Genomic DNA, 26297 nt, shown 5'->3' with positions numbered 1-26297 from the left:
ATAGGGACATTACTTGACAAGCAGTGTTGGACAAGCTGGAGTTTATAATTTGGAAAGATATGTACAGAAATGCAGCAATAGATGCAGTGGTGCATTCCTGTCTCTATCTAACACAGGGTTGAATTCAAGTTTATTGTCATCTGATTGTACAAGCACAACCTGATGAAATAACATTCTCCAGTCCTTGGTGCAAAACATGCAGACACACAACCAGACATAACACACAAACAGACAAATAATACATATGCAGGACAGGTAGTTAGTTACTGGCTCTGATACTCCTATATCTCTTCCTCAACAGGAGCAGCTGAAAGATACTGTGGGCAGGGTGGACAATGATTCAGATATCGATCCTGGTAGATAACATGAATGTGGGTGGGAGGAAGACTCCTGTAATCCTCTCTGCCACTCTTACGGTCCTGTGGATTGACCTCTGATCCATTTCTCTGCAGCAATCATTCCACATTGTGATTCAGCCGTCCAGGACACTCTCGACAGAGCTCCTACAGAAGGTCGCCAGTAGCTTTGCCCGTTTCATTCTTCTCAGTAAGTGAAGTCACTGTTGTGCCTTTCTGAGTAGATGTTGAGTGTCCACAATAAGTCATTATTTAAGTGAACTCCAAAGAACTGATATTTCAGGGTTTATAAAGTGCTTGATTCAACTTGCCAGGACTCAGAAGCTAGGGAATGCAATTTATGGTGTAAAATGACCCAAGATGCATTTTTCACTTAATGCTCAGATGAAGAGGTTTGATCATTTGTGTTCACAAAGTCCTTTAGCACCGTGCAGCAGTGTTAGCGTAGCTGTTGAAACAATGCTATGACAGGCACCAGCAACCTGGGTTCGAACTCGATGCTGTCTGGAAGGAGTTAGCACATTATCCCTATGTCTGCATGGGTTTTCTCCAACCTTTCAAATGTACAGGGGTTGTAGGTGGATTGGGGTATTTGGGTAGCACAGGCTCGTAGGCTGGAAGGGCATGTTACTGTGCTGCATGTCCAAATTTAATCAATTAAACGCAAACAACAGCAGTGGGTTTAGGTAACCAGATGAACTAACTCCATGAAAAAGGTCTTTTTTACATTTCTTCTCAAAAATTCACTGTGTTCATTTAGTAACTCCCATAGAAACTACTCTCGCATAATACACCTTACCACAATGGGGGAAAAAAATGAACAGGAACTCATAAGCTTACACTTAGCATCATCTAACAAAAAAAGTAATATGACTTTTGCTGCCCATTGCTTGCATAAGAAATATAGAGTGATACATTTCTGATGATAACAACATGAAAGCTTCTTAGTTTCTTCACTTGTTACATAGTCATAGGGCAGGGAATGTGCCCTTCGGCCCATCTCACCCCTACAAATTAGCTTTCTGCGCTCACCCCATTTGCCTGCATTTGGTCGATATCCTGAGTACTTATCCACACTGCCATCTAAATGACTTTTGAACATCACAATTGCACCCATTTCTATGGATTCTTCCCATGTCTTGCTCCAGATATAGCTGGAATGATAGCTGAAATAAGCAACCAAAGGAGGCGGTGGAATCAGATATAACATCTTCATTTCAGAAGTATTTGGACAGTTATTTAAATAGGCAAGGTACAGAAAGATTGTCCTAATTCATGCAAATGGGATCAATGTAGATGACTCGAACGATCAACATGGATATGGAATGATATAGGGCTTCACAACTTTGACTCTAACAGAAATATGCTTTTTAAATAGCTGCAGAAGCCATCTAAGAAAAAAAATATCAATAGCAATTTTAAGTAAAGCATATACAATCAATAATCATTGCAAAATGTGTTTGTTTCTACTGTCTCACTTACACGGATGCAAGTATTTCATTTTTATTTCTCTACGGGAAAAATCACTTCACAACACCAAAATGGTCATGTACTGGCCACAGAATATCAGGACAATGCAAAATCAATCACAAATAAGAGCGCTTCTCAGAAATGGATGTTCAATTACTGTATTCATGTCCCCATATTAGAGAAGGAAAAATTAACCAACTAAAAACCTGTTGCTGAGAATATTATTGTATCTGTCCTGCAGAAAATTGTTCCAGAAATGCAATGCAAGTGATAACTAAGGAATCTTTTTTGGCAATATGGACTAAGGAAGATAAATTAGGTTAATAAAATTACTCAAAATAAAACTGTCAATATATAAATATTCTTTCTGGAATGCAAGAAAATATTTCATACAGAATGGTCATTGTTTTATGCAATACTCACCCATTGCAGGTTATCTGATACTAGCCTTTAATAAGGATTTCAAGACTACAGGTTCCAGGTCCCTCAAGGACAAGGAAAACCATGTAAACTCTTTCTGGTCAGTCTCTTCTCCTGCCTTCTGTCAGACAGAAGATACATGGCTTTGAAAGCATGCACCACCAGAATGAAGGACAATTTCTATCCTGTTGTTATCCTGGTTCAGGATGATGGCGGTGCAGCAGTGGCTGCTCTGAAGCTGATGCTACCGCAACGGTTAGTAAGGTGCCGTGTAACAATTCTTATTTGAAGAACGTTGGACAGTAGAGCACTGTGAAGATGTGGAAATGTGTGAACCGTGAAGTAAGGTACAGTCCTTTGGAAGAAAGTTGTGGGACTATGCAGCCTGGTCTGCTGTGGCGATCAGGCCTCTGTTGTGGGGACGAGAACTACAGATTTCGACATTGTTTGCTGCCAGTGGCCGTGGAGGAGACGCTGTGGCGGGTTTTGCAGAGGTGAGCTGGAGCGGGCTGTGTCATGCGCCTGGCTGGGAAGATCTGGAGGTCTGTGTATTCTGTGGTGGAAGTGTCGGGGAGCCTGGAGTGGTCATGTCGAGTGCCTGGTCTGGACATCCAGGAGGCTGTACCGTCTTGGAGAGTGGGTCAGCGAGGAGGTCATTGGGTCTTCTATTGTTATTGTGTCGAAGCTTGTGGGCCCGTATGGATATGTGAACTGTGTGGCAGTTCTTCACTTCAAGTAACTTGATTTTTTTTAAAATATAAGTCAACGAAAATGTAACTTTTCTCCGCTGTGACTACAATCTAGATTTTTTTTGTTTTGTCTGGTGTAGGAATGGCGTAGTCTTGTATTATTTACTATGTTTTGGTAAAACTATGGTGGACTTGCACTTTTTTAACTGAAATTTATCTATCTAGCATTTTGCTCTCCACTTAAAAATGGGTCAACTTGCCTGGATGGCATGGAAAACAATGTTTTTCACTGTATCACTGTAGGCAAGACAATATTCTATTTTATCTGGCACTGTATCCAATAGTGTGAGTGAGAATCAATAAACTCAGCTCAATGATGAAGTGACTCGATGTTCTATTCAGAGCAGTTAATGACCGAGGTGAAACTAGCCTAGTTGGGAAGTAAGCATAATTTTTTTTTGCTTATTCATCATGCTTTTGTGGCAGCACTAAGTTATCATTTATTGTTGTTTGCTGGCTAATTTACATGAAAATATGTAAATTAACCAACAACAGTTAGTGTAGCAGTTGGCTCAACATTGTTACAATACCAGTGATCAGCACCGGGATTTGAATCCTATACGGTCTGCAAGGAGTTTGTACATTCTCCTTGTGTCTGCGTGGGTTTCCTCCCACCCTTCAAAACATACAGGGGTTGGAGGTCAACTGGGTGTAGAAGGGCAGCATGGGCTCGTGGGCCAAAAAGGCTTGTCACTGTGCTGCATGTCTAAATTTAAATACCGAGGGCCAGCGAGGGGCCTGGTGGTTGAAGGATCCACACACTGCAGACAACTTGCAGTTAGAGGCCCACACAGGCTGCATGCAGACTGCTAATTCATGGGAATCAGGTATCAGAATTGAGATTCGAGAGGATTCTGAGGGCAAGAAGGGCCTCGGGCACTGACTGCTTCCTGATCGTGTTGGAGTCTTGCATCTAGAACTTGGGTTCCCGATGGATCGAACAGGAGTCTGTGTGGCTGTGGAGGCTATGGGAGCGGTGAGTCAAATCCACCGACACTCGGTGACTTTGAAGGGGCTTTCTTTTGCTTCTCTTTCTTACTGAAAAGGGCGCTGCGCAACACCAATGGCAACTCATTCTCTGCAGACAGCAATTTAGTGTTCTATACAATACATGACAACTAAGGAATCCTGAATCTTCGTGGGAGCAGAAGTGAGCAAGTTGACCCCTTATGCCTGCTCTGCCATTCAGTAAGATTATGGTTGATCTTTTACACGTTTTACTTTCCTGTACAGGCATTCCCTGCTTTATGATGATCAAAGATTCCTGAGAAACCATTCATAAATTGAAAATTCATAAAGCCAAGACCCACTGATGACTATTGGAGGAATCAAGGTGACCTTGAACACGAGCGATGGAAAGCTTACATTGAGAAACAAAACTCAAACCAGCCCCTTTTAAGCAGCTCAGAAATTATTGCCAGGAAATTCCTTTGAGCTTTGTCATTATTCCCAGAAGAGTGACAGGATTCTTAACAAATTTATCTGATCTGAAACCAGCTAGCTGGAAACAAATTATTCAATGATAAAATCAATGATAAATTGAAAAGTGAGGGAGAGAAATAACTGAAAATAAAGAAATGTAAACAAAAATCAATTCAATTCAAACATGTTAAGTGAATGTGGGTGGAAACTCAGGAATATAATAATATTATTCTGGTTGAATGATAAGTATTCAACCAATTCAGTCATTAATGTTCTCGTTGAACAAGCCTGGAAATTTTGGTACATTTTCAATCAAGCAATGATGTAACAAAGTAAAGGAAGCTGATTATGAGGAACATTACAGATTGTGTTCCAGAACATGATGATGGTATCTTGGACTAGCGCACCAAATTACAGATTAGCCCAGGTAGCTGATAATGGATATTAATTTCTAAAACAAATTATTTCATACTTTGATGAGAATAGGACCACAGTATTGTATAATTTGCTTTAATTTTCATATTTTTGTTTAATTCTTTCTTCCAACATTGAGCAAGGCTTAAACAATTGCATTACATACCTCAATTTATTTGCCTGTAATTTATTCTCTCTCATATACTCATCAACTGTATCTAATTCTACCATATAGTTGCACGAAGGTAATATACTGTAGCCAATTGATCTACTAACCAACATATCTTTGGGATGTGGGAGGAAAATGAAGCACCGGAAAACCTGCGCAGTCACAAGAGAGTGAAAAAAGTATATACAGAGAGCGTGGTTGTGATTAAACCCAAGTTACTGGAGTGTGAGGCAGCTACCACATCAATTTAATAACACTCCTGTGTCCCGAAAGCACTCATTTTTGCAAATTATCTGCAAATTACCCAGGCTGATTGCACTAACACCCATTAACATTATTAAATATGTGGGATATTTCATCATTATGGTCATCAATGGCAGAATTGACAATCTACGAACCACGGAACAAAGCATTACCAATCGCTAACTAGTATCACAAATGAAAATCAAAAATCGCAAACACTAGAACTCTGAAAATTTTTTTTAAATGCAGACAAAACAAGAGGTCAGACAGTTTCTGTGGAAAAGGAAACAGTTAATCTTTGAAGTCTAAAAATCTGAGTCATAAAATTTTAGATATCAATTTGGCCCATCATCCTGTTAGTGTCATTTATTATAAAGATACTAGCTGGAAAAGCTTTTTATAGATTCCACCCACACTCCTATTTCAGAAATTTATTCCAATCAAACACCTATCAATATAGGGTTCTCTCTATTTTAAATGTACCAATGGAGGTTGACATTTGTACTATCACCAATAGATTTACAAATGAAACCAACACCATTTATTCACAATGCAAAATGTTCGAAGGATGCAGCAATGTTTTAGTTTTGTGAATATCGATCAAAATATCAATGAAACAAGTGTTTTGTCACAACTCACCCACATGACAAGTGAAATGGTGCCAGCAGCCACGTGTGATGCTCATCACAGGGCAAAGCCGCAGCCCAGAAGTTGACACCCCAATGGGGTGTGAAGGACTCTAAGGATAGGGCAGGTCTATTTAAGCGCACTATTTACAACCAGTAAAGCTGTTATTCCAGAACTCTGCAGAACTCAGCGTGTTCCTTTCAGTTTAGTGGCTTAGCAGTCACATTGGTGACCCCGACGGTCCAACAGCATTTGGACCTGACACTAACAACCCCAGCAGTATGGACAATGCATACAACTCAACTTTTCAAAAAGTTGAGAAACTGCCAGCTTTCTGGACCACTCAGCCCCTTGTCTGGTTCCAGCAGGCAGAGGCCCAGTTCCAGGTCAGAAACGTGGTCTCAGATGAGACCCGATATTACTACTTGGTGGCTGCGCTCAACCAGGAAATGGCAGGCTGCATAATGGACTTTCTATAGCAGCCTCTGGAGGCTGGGAGGTATAAGGCACTAAAGACCCCATTAGTCAGTACATTCAGCCTCTCACGCCACAAACGCGCTGTGTGGTTGCTACGGATGACCGGGCACCATCAACCCTGATGAGTGACATGCTGGCACTAGCAGACAGCCATAAGCCGTGTCTACTCTTTGAACAGTTCTTTTTAGAACAGATGCTGGAGGACATCCACCTCCTACGAACAGATGAAGATTTCTTTGACCCACGAAAAGTGGCCGGTCACACGGACATTTTGTGGCATGCCAAACATGACAGCGAGACCAGATTGGAATTAGTGCTGCGTCACGGCCAAAGCCCCTACCCAACCACACCCCATCAAATAAACCTGCAACACCTGCACCAAGTAAAGACACCAGTTCCGAATCTTGGTGTTTTTAGCATCAAAGATGGGAATCTGCCGATGCTGACCACCATGCTCGTTTCAGGGAAATGAAAAGGCCAGCCGTTGCTAATGGCTACGGTGGCTGGCCATCGCAATAGCCTCCTGCATGTCTGGGACAGACATTCCAGATGCAGATTCCTAGTCGACACAGAAGTCAAACTCAGTGCTCTACCCCCCTTGAGCCAAAATAACAGCACTAGAGGGGCCAGTCCTGAACTCACGGCAGCTATCGGCAGCACCATCCACAATTGCGGAAAACTGACTTGTCCTCTTGCAATTCGGTTCCAGCAGATTCACATGGACGTTCATACTGCCCACCAAGTCACAGTCATTTCTGGGGGCAAACATCCTCTGTGCACACAGTTTGCTGGTAGACCTGAAAGGACGGAGGCTAGTCGACGCCAAGATTCGCCAAACCTTTGTCCCTGGGGAGGTCAAATTACCAGCTCTTCACCCTGACTCCATCATTGCTCAGATGAGTTCGCCAGGGTGTTATCAGAGTTCCCATCCATTGTCAGCTCAGTTTTCCACGGCAGTCCCAAACACAGAATGACACACCACATCCCCATGCACGGACAACCCCTGCATGCCTGGGCCCATAGGCTACCACCAGACAACCAGCAACAAGATGGAGGAGATGGGGATCTTGCAGTGCTTGGACAGCCCATGGGTTCCCCACTCCATACGGTGCCAAAGTCCGCGGGAGGATGGAGGCCAGGTGGTGACTACAGGAGGCTGAATGATGCAACAGTCTCTGATAGATACCCAGTCCCACACATCCAGGACTTCACAGCCAACCTGCACAGGGCACACATTGTTTTCAAGATAGACCTGGTGCATGGTTATAACCAGGTTCTGGTCCTGGTCAATCCCAAGGATGGCCCAAAGACAGCCATCACAACCCCATTTAAATTCCTGAGAACATCGCTGGCCTTAAAAACGCAGCGCAGACCTTCCAGCGCCTCATGGACATGGTGGGGCTTGTCTTGAACTTTCTGCTCATCTATCTGGATGATATCCTGGTAGCCTGCCACTCCCGCCAAGAGCATCTGACCCATCTGTGCCTCCTCTGCCACTGCTTTAGCGAGTATGTACTGGCAGTCAACCTCACCAAAAGCTAGTGTGGTCTGTCCACCGTCGATTTCTTAGGACACCGTATTGACTGTCACAGGGTGGGCAAGTGGAGGCCATTCGCCAAACCCAAAACGGCCAAAGATCTGAAAGAATTTGTCGGGATGGTTAACTTCTACCACTGGTTCATTCCCTCAGCAGCCCGAATTATGCGCCCACTTTTTGGTTTGATGGTTGGCAAAGCCAAAGAAGTTGCCTGGACAGAAGAGGTAACAGCAGCTTTCAACTAGGCCAAAGACACGCTAGTCAACACCACGTTCCTGGTCCAACCCCAGATGGACATAACCAACGTCCTCACCACGGATGGCTCTGAAACAGCAGTCGGTGACATACTCAAACAATCAATAGAAGGACAATGGAAGCCACTCGCCTTCTTCAGCCAACACCTCCGGCCCCTGGAAGTCAAGTGCAACGTGTTCGACAAGGAGTTACTTGCCCTGTACCTGGCTATTTGGCACTTCAGATAATTTCCTGGAAGGGAGAGAGTTCACGATCTTCACAGATCACAAACCCCTCACCTTCATGTTTGCCCAAGTTTCCGACCCTCGGACAGCCCGGCCAACAGTGCCACCTGTCTGAATTCACCATCACGATCAAATATGTCTTGAGGAAGAACAACCTGCTGGTGGACACGCTGTCCAAAACAACCATCCAGTTGTTGAACCATCCGGTTCAAGCCCTGGCCCCAGGAGTGAATTCCGCCGTCCCAGCAGAAGCACATAAGGAGATCAGCAAAACACCAACATACTGAACCACCCTCACCGACCTCTGCCTTGAGGACGTACCCATCAACCCCAGAGGTAACAAACACCCACAGGGCAACCATGGCCCATTGTACCAGCTGCTTGGAGGTGCTGAGTGTTTGACGCCTTACACGGGTTGGCCCACTCTTCCATCCGGGTGACATCCCAGTTAATTGCTGAGTGGTTCATGTGGCATGGCCTACATAAACAGATCAGACACTGGGCCAGGACCTGTACACACTGCCAAACCTCCAAGGTCCAGAGACACTTGAAGACACCGCTGCAACCCTGGCAATGCACAGGAGGTTTGAGCATGTGCACGTGGACATCGTTGGCCCATTACTTGTTTGAAGAAGGACAGATTCACGAAGTGACCAGAAGCTGTTCCAATCAGTGGCACGACAACAGAGAGAGTGCAGAGTACCCCTGCGGCCATTCCCCTCAATAATAAGTATAACATTTTAGATACTGTTGGGGGGGGGGGGTGGTGACAACCTACCAGGGACAAGTCGCAGTGGTCATGTCTCTGGGACAGGGGCAGGCCCCTCGGCACAGAAGGGAAAGGGGGAAAAGGAGGAGAGCTCTTGTAATTGGGGACATCGAGTAGGGGAGCAGATAGGTTTGCTGGACGAGATCAGGGCTCCCAGTTGGTATGTTAACACCCAGGTGTCATGTATATCTCTGATGAAAACATAGCATTTTGATAGGGGAGGGCGAGCAGCCAGATGTTGTGGTCCATGTGGGGGCCAATGAAGTAGATAGAAGTGGGGATAAGATCCTGAAGGAATAATTTGGGGAGTTGGGGAAGAATTCAAAAATCAGGACCTCAAGGATGGTAATCTCAGGATTGCTGCCTGTGCCATGCGCTAGAGAGGGTAGGAATAAGAAGATGAATGTGCGGCTAAAGAGTCCATGCAGGGGACAGGGGTTCAGGTTTGTGGATCATTGGGACCTCTTCTGGAGAAGGTCTGACCTGTACAAAATGGACAGGCTGCACTGAACTGCAGGTGGAACTAATATCCTGGCAACAGGGTTTGCTCAATCTGTTGGGGCGGGTTTAAACTAATTTGGTAGCAGGTGGGAATCAGAATGAGAGGGCAGAGATTAGGGTAAAACAACACCAGATTTGAAGAGAGAGAATGTAAAGGTAATCAAAGGAGTGAATGTGGGGGACATTCTCTTAAGTGTAAATATTTCAATGCAAGGTGCATTGTAAGAAAGGTGGATGAGCCTAGAGCATGGATTGACACATGCAGGAGGGGTATGTTTGGCAGCTAAATGTTCTAGGATTCCATTGTTTTAGATATGATAGAACAGGGGGGAATAAAAGGTGGAGGAGTCACGTTGCTTGTTGATCCCGGGGGAGAGACAGCGGGGGGGGAGACAGCGGGGGGGGAGACAGCGGGGGGGGAGACAGCGGGGGGGGAGACAGCGGGGGGGAGACAGCGGGGGGGAGACAGCGGGGGGAGACAGCGGGGGGAGACAGCGGGGGGAGACAGCGGGGGGAGACAGCGGGGGGGGAGACAGCGGGGGGGGGAGACAGCGGGGGGGGAGACAGCGGGGGGGGAGACAGCGGGGGGGAGACAGCGGGGGGAGACAGCGGGGGGAGACAGCGGGGGGAGACAGCGGGGGGAGACAGCGGGGGGGAGACAGCGGGGGGGGGGAGACAGCGGGGGGGGAGACAGCGGGGGGGGAGACAGCGGGGGGGAGACAGCGGGGGGGAGACAGCGGGGGGGAGACAGCGGGGGGGGAGACAGCGGGGGGGAGACAGCGGGGGGGGAGACAGCGGGGGGGGAGACAGCGGGGGGGGAGACAGCGGGGGGGGAGACAGCGGGGGGGAGACAGCGGGGGGGGAGACAGCGGGGGGGGAGACAGCGGGGGGGGAGACAGCGGGGGGGGAGACAGCGGGGGGGGAGACAGCGGGGGGGGAGACAGCGGGGGGGGAGACAGCGGGGGGGGAGACAGCGGGGGGGGAGACAGCGGGGGGGGAGACAGCGGGGGGGAGACAGCGGGGGGGGGAGACAGCGGGGGGGGAGACAGCGGGGGGGAGACAGCGGGGGGGAGACAGCGGGGGGGGGAGACAGCAGGGGGGGGAAGACAGCGGGGGGGGGAGACAGCGGGGGGGGGGAGACAGCGGGGGGGTGTTGACCAATGAGAGACTAAATCGTCTGGGATTGTACTCACTCGAATGAGATCTTATAGAAATGTATAAAATTAAGAAAGGGATAGTTAAGATTGAGGCTGTAAAATTGTTTTTACTGGTAGGTGAGACCAGAACCAGGGGACATAGTCTCAAGATTCAGGGTGTAGAATTAAGATGAAGATCAGTAAAAACATTTTTCCAAGAGCGTAGTGAATCTGTGGAATTCTCTACCAAGGAAAGCTGTTGAGGCTACTTAATTAAACATTTAACGCTCATTTAGATAGATTATTACATACAAAAGGAATTAAAGGTTATGGGGAAAAGGCAGGTAGGTGGAGTTAAGTCAATGATCAGGATGGGCCAGATTGCCTACTGATGCTCCTATTTCTTATGTCCTTATGAGAATGCATACATGTGTAATAAATTTAAGGTGGTGATTAGAAGAAATTTTAAGTTTCCACACATACTGTAAAAGGGCTGGATAGGTTTGAGTTTGTCAAATGTGCTCAGGAAAGTTTTCTAAATCAATATATAGATGAACTGACTAAAGTGGGGGGGGCAGTATTGGATCTCCTATTAGGGAACGAGACAGGACAGATGACAGAGGTTTGTGTTGGGGAGCACTTTGGATCTAATGATCATAATACCTCTGGTTTTAGGTTAATAATGGAGAAGGATTGGGTTGGGCCAAAGATTGAGATTCTCAATTGGAATAAGGCAAATTTTGAGGAGATTTAGAGGGTGTGAATTTGGGATCGTTTATTTTCAGGGAAGGATGTAACAGATTAATGGAGGTTATTCAAAGGGAATTTTTGAGAGCAGAGTTGGTATGTCCCTGTGAGGATTAAAGGAAGGGTTAGAAAATATAAGGAGCCTTGGTTTTCAAAGGATATTGGGAATTTGGTTCAGAGGAAAAGGGATGTGTACAACAGGTATAAAGAATATAAAGAGTGTCAAAACAATATTAAGAAAGAAATTAGAAAAGCTAAAAGAAGATAATGTGCCTGCTTCAGCAGCCAAGGTAAAAAATAAATCCAAAGGATTTCTACATGCACATTAAAAGTAATACGAGATGAAAAGATGAAAAGCTTTTACTTGGATGGGCAAAGGTCTCCTTGCGGGGGAGGGGTGGTGGTGTTGGGTCCCCCTTGAAAACTGCTGCTTTATTCTATTATAGATATAGAAACAAAAAAAATCAACAAAATGACCCAGAGTTTGTACATTTACAAAAAAATATCTTGACTTGAAATTTGATAATTATCTCTTCATTCTGATCATCTTTTCTGTCATTTTAATTGGTTCTACCCTTAATAAGCCCATTATCATTAAAATGGAGATGAGAATTTAAATTTAGGCAATAAATTGCATGTTGTTCAGCATCATTAAAAATACACCTATCTGTTGCATTGAATACAATTTAGCTTAAAATCATTCTTTAGCTTTGGTTTCAGATGCCAAAAAAATTCACCATCAGTGGCATGCAAATAACCTGCAAGTTTTAACATGTCATATTTTGACTAAAAATGTAATGGTAGAATTTAAGTGGCTTACAAGTGACACAATTTTTTTGTAAAAGCAATGACAATCAAATTTAAGATGAACTTAAAATATTACTTGAACTACATTGAAAACTTCCAATTTAGTAAAATTTGATGTTTTAACCTTTATAATATCAAATGTATACACTTAGAATTCCAGTTGAAGTACCCAACCCAAATTAATTGAGCAAACCTCTATCATCTCTCTGCCTCCTATACTTTATGTCCAATACCCCAAAATGTCTGTGCCTCTTCTCCAGCTTTTATGCCCCTTCATATCTGTAACTTTAACAATTTTGTCTTAGACTTGATAAAGGGTTCAGATCCAAAATTTTGACCAACCATTCCTACACATGGATGCTGTCTAACCTGCTGAGCTCTTCCAGAAATTATTTGTCTGCTCAAGATTCCAGCATCAGTAATGTCTCTTTTTCACAAATGAGTTGAAATTAGATTCCAATCAGGAAACAAGTTTTCTTAACCATGAATAGATTACTTCGTGAATAGATTGCAAAATAAATAAGAACTCATTTTAAAAGAACTTTTGACTTATTCTCAGTATATCTCAAAATAATTTTATACACAATGTATTGATTTCAAAATGGAGTTATTATTGATTTGTAGGCAAATATGGCAGCCTCAAGCAACAAATGAGAGACAGGTCGAATGGCCTGCCTCTGCTCCTTTATCTTAAGATCCAAATAGGTGCCTAGCAGAAGAATGGTGATTTTAACTGCTTAGCACCAGTTAAAATTAGGCACATGAACAAACGTAATGGTCAAGAGAACATGTTATTAACAATGAATAATTACCGGGTATCATTTAGAGGTGCTGTTGAAGGAAATGTTGAGGTGGGGTACACAAGCTGGTTCCATAAATCGAAGTTAGAATGCAGCAGTTGATTCTGAAAGGAAATTTTTAAAAAAATTAGCCAAAAAGCAAAAAAACCGTGTTTATCACAAGTCTCATTGAAGACAATGAATCCCACTAGTTAAGCTTGTGCAAGATAATACCAAAATATATTATGTCCATGAGAATTTGTTAGATGTATTCTGTCTTCCAGGTTATTGTACGGAATTAATTTCTTCTGGAGGCATTCAATGGCATTGACAAAATCAATGTTAATATTTATTTTACAATTCATCATCTTCCAATTGTCTTCCTTTCATACATACAGGTGCTCGGACGCAGATAATGCGCAGGCAGACACTGCTGGGAGAGTGCAGCTGGGACATTCAGGTGGCCATGGAAAAGACGCCGATCTGTCACCTGAATGTGCCAGCCGAAGGAGAGCCACGTCTGAGTGAACTCCAGCTCCTGTGGACTGCGCCTTAGTCCTACTGCTGCAATGGGGGATTTTCCGAGCCGGAGAATATACCTACAGGAGGAGGGTTAAGTAAGTACTTCTCCTGGCTTGATTCTCCACTTTCAGGTGGCCTCCCGACAGCTGCATAGGGGTAGAATAGGCGGCTTTAAGAATCGGGTATTCTGGCCACCTGAAAATGGCTATTGAAAAGCAAATGTTCTTCTGTGTAAAAACTAAGCTTTGGTTCATTTCAAAGACTACCAATTCAATCTGTACTGCATGTATTTGAATAAATGATTCAGATAATATTTATTTCAATCATTTTTCTTTTTTATAATAAACAGTACAATGAAGAAAAAGGAACAAAACTGAAAATACAATATCACATGTGTGAATACATCAAGACAAAACTTCAAAAAGTATAAAGTCATTCTCCCCTCCTCTGCACTGGATGAAAACAGGAGACATCAAAAATGTTTATATTATATATCCCACCTAACCTACCCTATTGGAAAAAAACTGAGCTGTTAATCCTGAGGGTTACTTACATTTTGTAGCTTTTGATTCATACCATGAATCAGAAAAACAAAAGAAAGACTATATCTCATCTGGAAGAGAGAGTACATCTAATCATAATTAAAACTTTTACATCAAATGAAAATAAGACATAAAAAGGTCGCCATGCATCTTCAAATTTCACTGATGAATCAAATACATGATATCTAATTTTATCTGAAGTTAAACAGGATGTAATATGAAAGAACCATTGAAACACTGTTGGAGATCTAGAGTCTTTCCATTTGAATAAGATGGCTCTTCTAGCTAACAATGTAGAGAAGGTCACAACTCTTTGCGTAGGTACAAAAAACTCCCAAAAGAGCAGTTATTGGATTGGGTTGTAACTCCATCTGAAATACAGTTCTTTCCACTAGATTTCAAAGGATGGACAAGACCAAAACATGTGTGTCAATGTAGCAATATCAAATTTGCATCTGTCACAAGGAGGGTTAATATTAGAAAAGATACAAGCCATCTTATCTTTGGTCACGTGAACACGATGCATCACTTTGAATAGGATTAATGAATGTCGGGCACATATTGAAAATGTATTCACCAGTTTAAGAATCTTGAACCATAGATCTTCTGATAAGCATCTTCCAAGTTCCAATTCCAAAGCCTTTTTAATCTTATCGTGAAGTACCACATGCAATTTCAATAATCTATCATATATAATTCCAATTAATCTTTTCTGAGAAGGATAAAATTGAAAAATATTATCAACTAGATCTTGTGGATATACAAATGGAAAGTCTGGTAATATGATATTGTTGAGCCCAGCGGACCCCAAAACCCAGAAGCAATAGAAATTCACCAAGACAAATGGTAACTTAAACAAAAGTTGCTTTTAATTATCTTTAAACATGAAACAGGATTAAACTTTAACTTATTACTATTAACTTAACCCCTATTAATTCTAAGTGCATGTGCATGTAATGTGTGTGTAAGTTCAGAAAAGTTCATTGATTCGCAGTCAATATCACTTCTCACTCCTCCAAGTTAATTGGTTGCAGGCAATTCTTTTACTGTGCACAGAATTTAACATTTATGAATTTCACCAGGCTTTGGTGCTTGAAAAGTAAATGGTTACCATTCAGGAAGGTTGTCGGTTTTCAAACAGAGATTTGTTGCTCGTTGGACACCCACAACGGATTCCTTTAGATCAGCCACTTTAGTATCTTGCCAAAGAAACTTGCCCATCAGGATTTTCCAGATGATAACTGTCACATTTGTGGCCCGAAATGTGAAGTTAATAAAACATTAAACACAAGTTTATCAGGTAAACTTCTCTGGGTCTTTATTCTCCCGTTTCCTTTGTTCTCTTGCTTGTGCTCTTATCTCTCTCTCATACCACGTGACTTCCGGTATATCTCATACATATTCATTATCATGACATCCCTCCTTTAATCAGAAATAAACTTTACCTTCACTTACCAATATCCCTCGGAAACATACAAACATCGTAACTAATGGTAATACTATAACTCAACTACATAAAATTTACTTCCTACAGCATTCATACATGCACTTTATGATATAAGATTAAAATACTGTCCCAAAGTTCTTATTAAAACTATGGCACAAAGTCTTCGTATCGTTTGGGCACTTTCCGGTTTCGTTTCGGCCTGCCTGCGATATTGTCGTCGCTTCTCGGTTGTTCACTCTTGGCGTCGGAAATACTGCTCGCCACAGCTTCGGGTGTTTCTGGCGCTCTAGCCACTTCATCAGGAGTGCTGGTAACTGCCTCTGGAACATCATCAGGTCTCTCAGTTTCAGCATCTCATATTGGCCTTTCAACCTCATCGCTCGATGTATCTCTGGACTGGTACCTTTTTACACCTGATACATTTCTCTTATACAGGACTCCAGTCGGAGACTTGACTGTCACCATACTGCCACTTCTGGATACGACAGTATAGGGTTGATGGTAATAAGGTGTGTCTAGCTTACCACCAGTTTCATGCTTCACTAGAACATTATCTCCTGGCATGATGTCTGAGTACTTGGCTCCACGTTTCGAATCTGTGTACAGCTTTGCTGCACCTTTCTTTTCAGCATCGTGGTCCCTCATCTCCTGGTCGTCTCGGATTTCCTTTATTTCTGGCATTTTTGTGCGGATTTTTCTCCCAAAAAATGCTTCTGCAGGACTTTTTCCAGTGGTTGCATGAGGCGTTGCTCAATAGACAGCCACATAAGATAGCAATGCTTCTCGCCAATTTTGTCCTTCTGCATGTGCAATCCTCAATCGTTTTTCAGTGGACTGATTTTGTCTCTCTACTTCTCCGTTGGCTTGCGGCCATTTCGGAATTACTTTATGATGGTGGATACCTGTGGTCCTCATGTATTCCGTAAATGTCTCTGAAATGAATTGTGGACCATTGTCAGAGTATAATGTAACAGGTAATCCATATCTTGCGAATATCCCTGCTAACGCTTGTATTGTTTTTTCAGTGGTTGTGGACTTCAACACCACGTACTCATAGTATCTGCTGTAGTAATCTATCACTACCATAATTGATTCACCCGTCGGTAAAGGTCCAAGAAAATCAACAGCTACATCGATCCATGGTCCTGTCGGAAGTTGCGTACTCCGGATCGGTTCTGGCGGATTACTCCTACTTGTGATTTGACATCCGTGACAAGTTTTAACAAATTTCTCAGCGTCTTTATCACAACTTGGTTCTGAGGTTTTGCTTGGTACCAACAATACCTAGGTGTCCTTCATGCGCTAAGGATACGATCTTTGGTCTCAATCTTTGCGGTATCACCAATCTGCAACCTCTTAATACACACTGTCCGATGCTACAAAGTTCGTCTCTAATGGGAATGTAAGCCTTGTGAGTACACTTGTCCCATTGTCCACTCTTTATGCATTCTCTTACTTCCATGAGTTCTGGATCACGTTCGGATTCTCTCTCGACCTCCTTCGTAGTCACAGCTTTCGGTGTCGCCTGAATAGCTACGAAGCATACAAAGCTCTCTGTTTCTGTTCCCAATTCTGACTTGGATTGTGGACCTCCATCCTTCACCAATCTGGACAGCGGATCAGCAATGTTTGTTTTCCCTGCAATGTGGATTACTTTATATTTGTAGGGTTGTAGTCTGAGTACCCATCTCTCTATTCTGGCACATGGTTTGGATCTAGGTGCATAGATCACCTCTAATGGCTTATGATCTGTGATGAGTTCAAATTCAATGCTGTATAAATATGCATGAAACCTCTCACAGGCCCATACAAGTCCGAGTGCTTCTTTCTCTGTCTGAGAGTATCTTCTTTCCACATCTGATAACGATCTGCTGGCATAGGCAATGATTCTTGGTCCTCCATCATGCATCTGGACCAACATGGCTCCTAAACCAACTTGGCTGGCATCTGCTATGACTTTGGTTGATGCCGCCGGATCGTAATATCCAAGAGTTTTTGCATCTGTCAGGCTTTGCTTCAGCGCTGTGAACGCTTTCTTCTGCTCAGATCCAAAATGAAATGGTACACCTTTCCTGGTTAGTTTCCTTAGTGGTTCTGCACTGTAGCGAAATTAGGAATGAACTTTGCACAAAAATTGACCAATCCTAGGAAACTCCTCACCTCTGTTGCGTTCTGAGGTGCACGTGCCTCTTCAATAGCTTTCACCTTGGCCTCTGCAGGGTTTAGTCCTTCCCGTGTAAGTCTGTGTCCCATGAAGTCCATTTCTGACACACCAAACTGGCACTTGTTTTCATTCACGGTAAGGCCTGCCTCCTGTAGCCTAGATAGTACACGCCTCAACCGTTTTTCATGCTCTTCCTTCGTTGGTGCATGGACTATGATGTCGTCAGAAATGTTGGCAACTCCAGGAATGCCTTGAATCACTCGATGGATTTCATACTGGTAGATCTCCGAAGCTGCATTAATTCCAAATGATAGTCTCTTGTAACGATACAATCCACAGTGAGTCACAAATGTAGTTACATCTCGGGAACCTGGATCCAGCTCTAATTGATGATAGCCCCATTTCAGATCAATTTTTGAGAATACCTTGCTGGTAGTTAGTTCTTGAAGTATTTCTTCCACCGTTGGTATAGGGTGTCGTTCTCTAATTATAGCTTCATTGGCCATTCTCATGTCAACACATAGTCTTATGTCACCCTTTGGTTTGGGCACAATCACTACTGGGCTGACCCATTGTGTCGAATGTTCCACCAGTTCAATAATATCTTGTTCGATCAATTCTTTAATTTTGGCTTCGACTTTCCCATGAAGTCCAAACAGAGTTCGGCGCATTGGTTGTGCCTTGTTTGACCTTTTCATCTACCGCTAGCTTCAGTTGTCGACCTTTCAGCTTTCCTACTCCTTGGAAGACTGCGGGGAATTCTTGCTTCATATCCTCGTATGACTGAATTGAATTGACACAAGCTCCAATATGAAGTATTGCCAGGTCTTGCGCTGTGCTTCTACTCAACAATGGTTCTCCCCTCTCTTCTATGACCATAAACTCTGCTTCGGTGTACTTATCTCCAGCTTCAACAGTTGCAGTAAAACATCCAATGGTCTGCAATGGCTTGGTTGCTGTGTATGGATACAGTTTCTTGGAACACTTCTTTGAGGTACAGATGATCTTTTTCCTTTTCAACTTCTCCCATAAATGTCGATCAATCACATTACTGTCACTGCCTGAGTCTACAATGACCTGCACTGTCACTCCACCAATGATCACTGGGACTTTCTCATGATGTACTTCATTCAACGTAAATTGGTAACAACTCTGTCCCTCCTGGGTATCATCATCGTCACCGTCTATCTGGCGAATGGTATCTTTCTTTCCAGGATACTTTCCTTTCCCCCAGACTTTGCCTTTGGAAGTTGTACTCTTCCTCTTCTGGTCTGCATTGAACTTGCTTTTGCACTTCTTTGCAAAGTGGTCCTTACCTCCACACTTTTTGCAAACTTTGCCTTTGGCCGGGCAATATGGGTCTTTTCCAAAGTGACCTCGGTTTCCACATCGATAACACTCCACGTCCTGTGTCGACGTATATCTTGGCTGATTATGGCGATGTGAGAGCTTCTTAATTTGCTGGCTTGAGTTGTCTCTCAGGGTCATGGTATGAAATTGCCCTTCAACAGCCTCTAATGCAGCAGCAATGGTTAAAGCATCGGTGAGTTCCAACTCACTCCCTCTTTCCAGTAGACGTCTTCTGAGTTTATCTGATCTGCAGTGCTGTACGACTTGATCCAATGATTGGTTGTCCAAATCAGCTGGCATGTAATTGCATCCAACAGCTAGCTGGCGTAGTCTCGTCACGTACTGAGCAATTGTCTGGCCATCTTCTTGTCTCGTTCTCCGAAACAAATGGCGTTGAAATGTAGCATTCGGTGTCACTACATAGTGTGCATTTAATGCATCTACCGCTTTCTGGTACTCATCTCTTCTTCCAGTATTTAAAAGTGTCTTAAATGTTTCCCGAACTGAGGGTCCTGCAGTGAAAAGAAGTAACGCCCTTCTCTGCACTTTTTGTTCAACTGTACCGGTATCTAGAAATAGGCCACGACTGTCGGCGTAGGATTCAAATTCTTCCAGCCATGCCTTCCACTTCACACTTACAGTACTTGCATCACCCGTTGGGTCAAAATGAGCAATTCCACTATGTGTTGGAAAGTCACTGTTTGCACCAGCCATGAGGAAATATTCCAGCCCCAAAAGTACTGAGTCACAGAGAAAATTCTTATCACCTTGAAGTTGTCTGTAATCCTCTGTAATCTTGTATAGTCTTTAATTTTCTTCAAGCTTATCCCATCCTCGTCGCCAATGTCACATTTGTGGCCCGAAATGTGAAGTTAATAAAACATTAAACACAAGTTTATCAGGTAAACTTCTCTGGGTCTTTATTCTCCCGTTTCCTTTGTTCTCTTGCTTGTGCTCTTATCTCTCTCTCATACCATGTGACTTCTGGTATATCTCATACATATTCATTATCATGACAATAACCTTTCTTTCAGGTCACCACAGAGTTGCTTTTTGTTTCCCTTATTTCAAGTGAAATATGCAGCCAGCCACCTCCTCTTGTATGGACCACAAGGGCTTTGACCAGGCTGAACTAAAAACTCACAACCCATCTTCAAAGTGGCATTTTCACATAAGCTTGCCAGCTTGTCCTGTTCCAGTCCCAGCTGCTGCTGAAGAACTCGAGAACTGAATTCTCTCTCTCTCTCACAGAAAACCACATGACTCTCTTAGAACAGCCAACTGCACTCAGACAGACTGCAGCTCCATACCTAATCTTCCGAGTTCATTCATCTGTTGCTTTCCAAAATAATAATCCATTACTCCACAGCATGTTCAATTAACACATAGTAGTGAAGTCCTTATAGGCATCCTTCAAAGTTTTTGCAAAGGCACTCAGAGCCTGAACTGTCTGGCTTGAGCAGAGCTCTGGCATTTTAAATGAGATCTGTTTTGAAGTGTTTGTATGTGATCTAAACTAAAAAAACTTGCCACAATTTATCTCCTTTAAAATAATATAACAATCTGTCACAGTATTTTAAAAAAATTTAATCTGTAAATATCTAAAAAAAATGAATATTTGGTAAGTCAAATGTACTTGCCAGTTGTTCAAAAAACATTAAACAACCTTCCTTAAATAAATTTGCAAAAGAAATAATATCATTGATTTTCCATATAGAGAAGATTGATGGTTGCAAAAATAATTATGAGAGAGAGAGCACTAGATAAAGCAGATATAATTTAATGAAAGCTGTTGTGTTAACTTCTGATTTTGGGAACTAATCTGGCAAGTAATTTGTTTAAACCTTGCAAAAGTTATCACTTGCACAGGTTAAAAACAATGGTTCAGGTCTCTCAACCCACAACTTGCCAGCATTTTACTGCTAGGGCTGATCTTACCAACTATCTGTCAAATAGTTGCATTACAGGTATAGTAGGAAAACAGTAAATGGTCATTACACACACTAATGATGTAATGTCCTTCATTCCATACAAGACTGTTGTGAAAATCTTTATTGACACTTCCCAGCTATAGTGTCATTTTTTGGGGGATGGAGTAATAAGTTTGAGGCTACGCAGCCTTCCTCTCTGAATAGGGTGTAATACATAGCCCAGGGGTTACTCCAGAAAACAGCAGGAATATTTTGAAAATATATTTTTTGACAGCTTCATAGATAAACAGCAAGAAAAAAAACTCTTCCATGATGACCAAGTTGCTTACCCAAGCTAGTTCCACTTGCCTGCAGTTACAACATATTTCCAAACCTTTTTTGTCCATGCGACTGTCTAAACGTATTTTAAATGTGATAATTGCACCACCTCATCTACTTTCTTGGGCAACTCATTCCACATTCCCACCACCCCCATGTGCAAACGTTATCCCTCAAGCCATATTTAAATCCTTCACTCTCATCTTGAACCCTTGTCCCCTGTTTTAGATTTCCCTGATGAAATATTTACCTTTTATATTCCTTTATGGTCATCCTTCAGCTTTAGGGGAGGAAGTTGCAGTCTATCCACTTCCTCCTTACAATGCAAGCTCTACAAGTAAATCTTTTCTGCACCCTTTCCAACTTGATGATACATCCTTCTTATAGCTGAGTGACCAGAACTGCACAAATTACCCTAAGTGTGGTCTCACTATAATCTTGTGCAGTTGCAGCATGATGTCGCAATTCTTGCGCTCAGTGGCCTGACTGATGAATGCAAGTATGCCAAATGCCTCCTTTGTCATACAGTCCACCTGTGTCGCCTCTTTCAGGGAACTACGCACCAGCATCCGAGTTTTGCTGCTATGTAACATTCTCCAGGGCCCTACCATTTATTCTGAAAATCCTTACTAAAATGCAACACCACCATTCCCTGACCATTTTACCACTTGAGCGAGATCCTGTTGTAATCTTAGCTAATATACTTTACTGTCCAGCACAACCACCAATTTTGGTGTCATCAATAATCATACTAATCACACCATCTACTTTCTCATCTAAATCGTTAACATGAATGACAAACATCACCAGTCCCTGCGGCACACCACTGGTCACATGATTTCAATCTGAAAAACAGCCCTCCGCTACAAATTTCTACTCCTACCAGTAAGCCAATTTTGCATTGAATTGGCAACCTCACCCTGTATCTATGTGCAAAAGGCATTCAAGGTGAAATATGGCCAGTACTAATTCAAGTCTCTTTAATGGTCAAAAAAAAGCTGTCAGAAAGTTTGCCAATCTCTGCATCGCCCTGAGCAATCCCTAAAGGGAGAGTAAAATTGAGATGGCCACCTCCTCCCTTCTCAGAGTTTCTCTCAGCCAGCTGTTATCCATCATTTGGCAACCATATCAAAAGTCTCCATGCAGTCTGGATCACTGGCGGTAACAATTGTCCGCTGACAAAAAAGTGGGGAGATTCCACTGAAGTACCCACCTTCTGACCCAAGCAGCAGGCAAATACATCTGCAACAGTCATTTGGTGGTTCAGGTGAGCGGATTTTAAAATTATTTCATAAACATACTTATTACGGAGCGATTTCAGTTTGAGCTTGGCTACAGTTAACAAAGTGGACTTGAATGATAACAGCTTATTCCAGTAAACAGTAGACTGGAATCCCTAACAATATTCTCACTTATCATTGCCACCTGAACATCCATATGCCAACACTTCACATCATAGTTTAGTGGAAGCCAGCGACAGATAGAAGTTGAAAGCACAAAATTCAAGCAGGATTTAAAGAAAGCTAAATACTAAGAGATAATAAATAAAGTTTAAAAAACTACCAAGAGATTATGGCTTGGTTTGAAACCATAAACAAAAATCAGCATAAAATATTTAACTGCTTTATCACACCATAATTTTATCTGACCTCTAGTATCTCCAACATTTTCTAGCTTCAATAATATTTTGCCTTTACAGCAGTATAAAGTTGTAACTTCCCCATAAAGGGTTTTGAGTAAACAATAAAAAACCTAGAACATGGGGTCAGTCATTTCTGGAATGAAGAAGAGTTATTTCTGAATACTCTGTCCTGGTAATGACAGCTTACAATTTTATTGCTTTAAAAGTACATCAAGTGTCCAAGTAATTTTTTTTAGAATAATATTAAATACAAGATAGTCACCAGAACAAATCATCACCCACTTGATCAGCAAATTGGATTTAAAAAAAAAGCAATTTAGAGGAAACGAGGATGAGGCAGGAAGGTTAATGGTTAACTTTCACCATTCAACTCTATTTTGTTATCTGTAGTAGCATTCAAACTGAAATCGCAATGTAATAAATGTTTATAAAGTACTTTTAAAATCAACTGATGAGGCTAGGTCATTGATATTTCAGGCCTCAACAGCTGAGGCACATCGTTAATAGTGAGATCATAAAAATCAGGGTGCACAAAAGCCAGAGATCTCACAGGCATAGAGAGCGAGATCATTGAAGAATTAAAAACAAAGGATGAGAATTGGGCTGGGAGACAATGGACCTGAGCATTGCTTCAGCAACCAGCAGATTGCATGAAATTTTCAGAGCAGGCCTCATGCTGTGTAGCTGGCAGTGAAATACAGGTATTTGCGACCTATGAGACTTGAGTGCATCCACATATATGACTGAAAATTTGTTATAATATAAAATTTACATGATTTATGCTGTATTTGACAAACTACAACAGGGATACAGGGTACGCAAGAGCCAAAATGTGCGTACATACCTTTTTAGTCGGCGTCCTGAGGTTCGAAGGCTGGGCGTGATTTCTTGGTTCCCGTGCACATGCGCGAGTCTTTGGTTGGTGCATAGGCCAGAGTTAAGGGCACAAATTCAATATTGTTAGGGTGCTTAACTCTCGCGCACGCGCCAACCGAAGACTTGCACTTGCGCACAGAAAACAAGATGGCTGTGCCCCCAATTACCTCTGCTAATGGCTCTATAGCTAAAATTAACAGAGCTGGGGATAAGGGACAGTCTTGTCTGCTAAATCTCACCAAATGAAATCGAGAGGGCATTTGTCACTTCTTTTCATTTTAGGGTTATTATATAGTGCTTTGATTCAGACCTTACCGATACTACTACCCTAAAAGTTTTTTCAAGAATTAAACAAACATCAGGAAATTTCTTTGGAAAGTAAAATGTCAAGAGTTTCTATAGAAAGATTAACATAGAAATATGAATAGGAAAGTTTACAGCTTCCTAACTTTAAAAATTATCATCAAGTGGCTCAAATGAGATTTTTTTTTGAAGGATCAGGAAAACCAGCGTGGGTCAAAATAGAGTTGAACAAAATAGGAGAGAAATGGGATTCAGTCAATAACCGGTGTGAAGGAAGCAATATTTGTTGAAACATTACTATCTGGAATAAGATAAATAATTAAATTGGAACAAAAGGAAGTAGATCACCTTAGATTCAAAATAATCTTATACCCTCTTATTAAAGATAATCATTTTAAATATTTTGTTTCATAAAGGCAGATAGAAGATTGTTATGAACAAGGTCAATTGATGCAATTTCAACAATTAAGGAATAAATATGGAATAACCCAGAACATACTTTTTTGTCGTCTTCAATTGAGAAGATACTTGCGGGAAAAATGAGGTCCAACTATGTTTTTACCAGCTTGTAGTGAGTTGAAAATTCTTATCAAGTAATACTAAGAAATTTATTTCTGTAATTATAAGCTGGCACTACTAAACCAGGAGGTCATAAATATAGACAGAAATGGGAGGCAGATCTAAATATTACAATTGATGAGAAAAGATGGTCAGATCTCTGTCAAGACTATGACAAATATTATAAAGTATAAATTAGTTCAATATTAATTATTTGCATCAATTATATTTAACACTGCAAAAATTGAATAAAATGAAATCAGACATCAGATAAACATTTTGGATGTGGTGAAGAGACAGGAACCTTTTTAGATTCTACTTGGTCATTTTCCAAAGTAAGGTCTTTTTGGGTGGACTTAGGAAATTATTTAGAACAAATTACAGGTACCGTATTTCCACAAAATCCAGACTTATTTTTAATGGGAAATAGAGAAGAAACAAGACCCAAGTTAAAAATTACCATTCTATCAAGTGAAATTTATTAAAATAGCATTAGTGGTGGCAAGGAAGTGTATTTAAGTGACTTGGAAATCAGATGCATAGTTATGTACGATGAGACGGAATGCAGAAATTCAAAGTTGTATTACTTTGGAGAAAATTACACATACAGTACATCTCCATTTATCAGAAATGGTTGGGACCTGGCCTATGCCAGATAAGCTTTTTATTTCCCCAGAAAACTGGTCATTTATTTTTAAAACAGCCCGACAGCAAATCATGTCACATTGTTTAAACAACAAACAACAAGGCTTTTTAAGCGTTAAAATAATGTTTAATTCTCATCAAAAAATTTCTGGCCATCACTGACACCTCCTCACCGAGGCTCCGCTCATGCTGGGAGCTCGAGATCCATGTCTCCGCCGGGTCCCCGAGGTCTCTGGTCAGTTTGGCTCCAAAAACATTTTGGATAATTGAGAACTTTTGGAGAACCTGATTTTGGATAATCAGAGCTATACTGTAAATTTAAGCAAATGCTGCCTTTTTACAAATTTGGAGCCTGTACATGCAAAGCTTTAGGGTAAATATGTCAAAATGCACTTCCAGCCTTTTGAGACCTATGTTAATTTCTTCCTTAAAACAGTTGTATAAACACTGTAGGATCCCAGTGTGCAAACCAAGCCATTGTGCAATCCAGGAAACTATTTTTCTCTTTTTCTATATTTCATATAATTATATATCACACATTTTATTTGTATGGTGTTTGAGTTGGGGGGTTGGTTACAAGGAGTGGGGGAAGGGAGGGAAAGAGTGACGTAAAACAAGGATGTAATTATTGCATTTTAAATGTAATCAATATTTGTTTATGAAAAACTAATCTTTGAAAACAGAATGGTTTTAAAATAACGGAAAGTTTAAAATTGGTGCATCTTGTCGTTAGTGTGCCAAACAAGCAACACACAATCTCAAACAAATGGAAAAGTCACTTATCCAGCATTTACCAATCCCTATAGGTGCCGGATACTAGGGGTTTTACTGTATCTCTCATGTCTTTCCTTTCTTTGCTGAACAATCTGCTGGCAGCAAGTCAGATTCTGCAGAGAT

General features: G+C 41.9%; 1 protein-coding gene and 1 long non-coding RNA gene across 6 annotated transcripts in view; one reads left to right on the top strand and one right to left on the bottom strand.

Annotated features, from left to right (window-relative positions):
- sbno2b (strawberry notch homolog 2b) overlaps window positions 1-26297 on the bottom strand; it is a 189102-nt gene that overhangs the window by 109600 nt on the left and 53205 nt on the right. For 3 of the 5 annotated variants that reach the window (XM_069928192.1, XM_069928191.1, XM_069928193.1), the window contains one exon: window positions 13136-13227. In XM_069928192.1, coding sequence (XP_069784293.1) covers window positions 13136-13227 — 92 coding nt within the window. Of the gene's footprint in view, window positions 1-11880; window positions 11954-13135; window positions 13228-26297 lie in introns of those variants that run through there. The other 2 variants (XM_069928195.1, XM_069928196.1) reach the window with 2 other exon arrangements.
- Window positions 4791-24693, top strand: LOC138758810 (uncharacterized). The gene is made up of 3 exons (XR_011354482.1): window positions 4791-4844; window positions 13501-13719; window positions 24614-24693. It is a non-coding gene; the product is annotated as an uncharacterized lncRNA (long non-coding RNA).

Source organism: Narcine bancroftii, chromosome 3 (genome assembly GCF_036971445.1).
Source record: "Narcine bancroftii isolate sNarBan1 chromosome 3, sNarBan1.hap1, whole genome shotgun sequence".
In the NCBI taxonomy this organism is placed as follows: domain Eukaryota; kingdom Metazoa; phylum Chordata; class Chondrichthyes; order Torpediniformes; family Narcinidae; genus Narcine; species Narcine bancroftii.
Note: the sequence above shows the minus strand (reverse complement) of the source record. Positions and strands in the feature narration are given on the sequence as shown.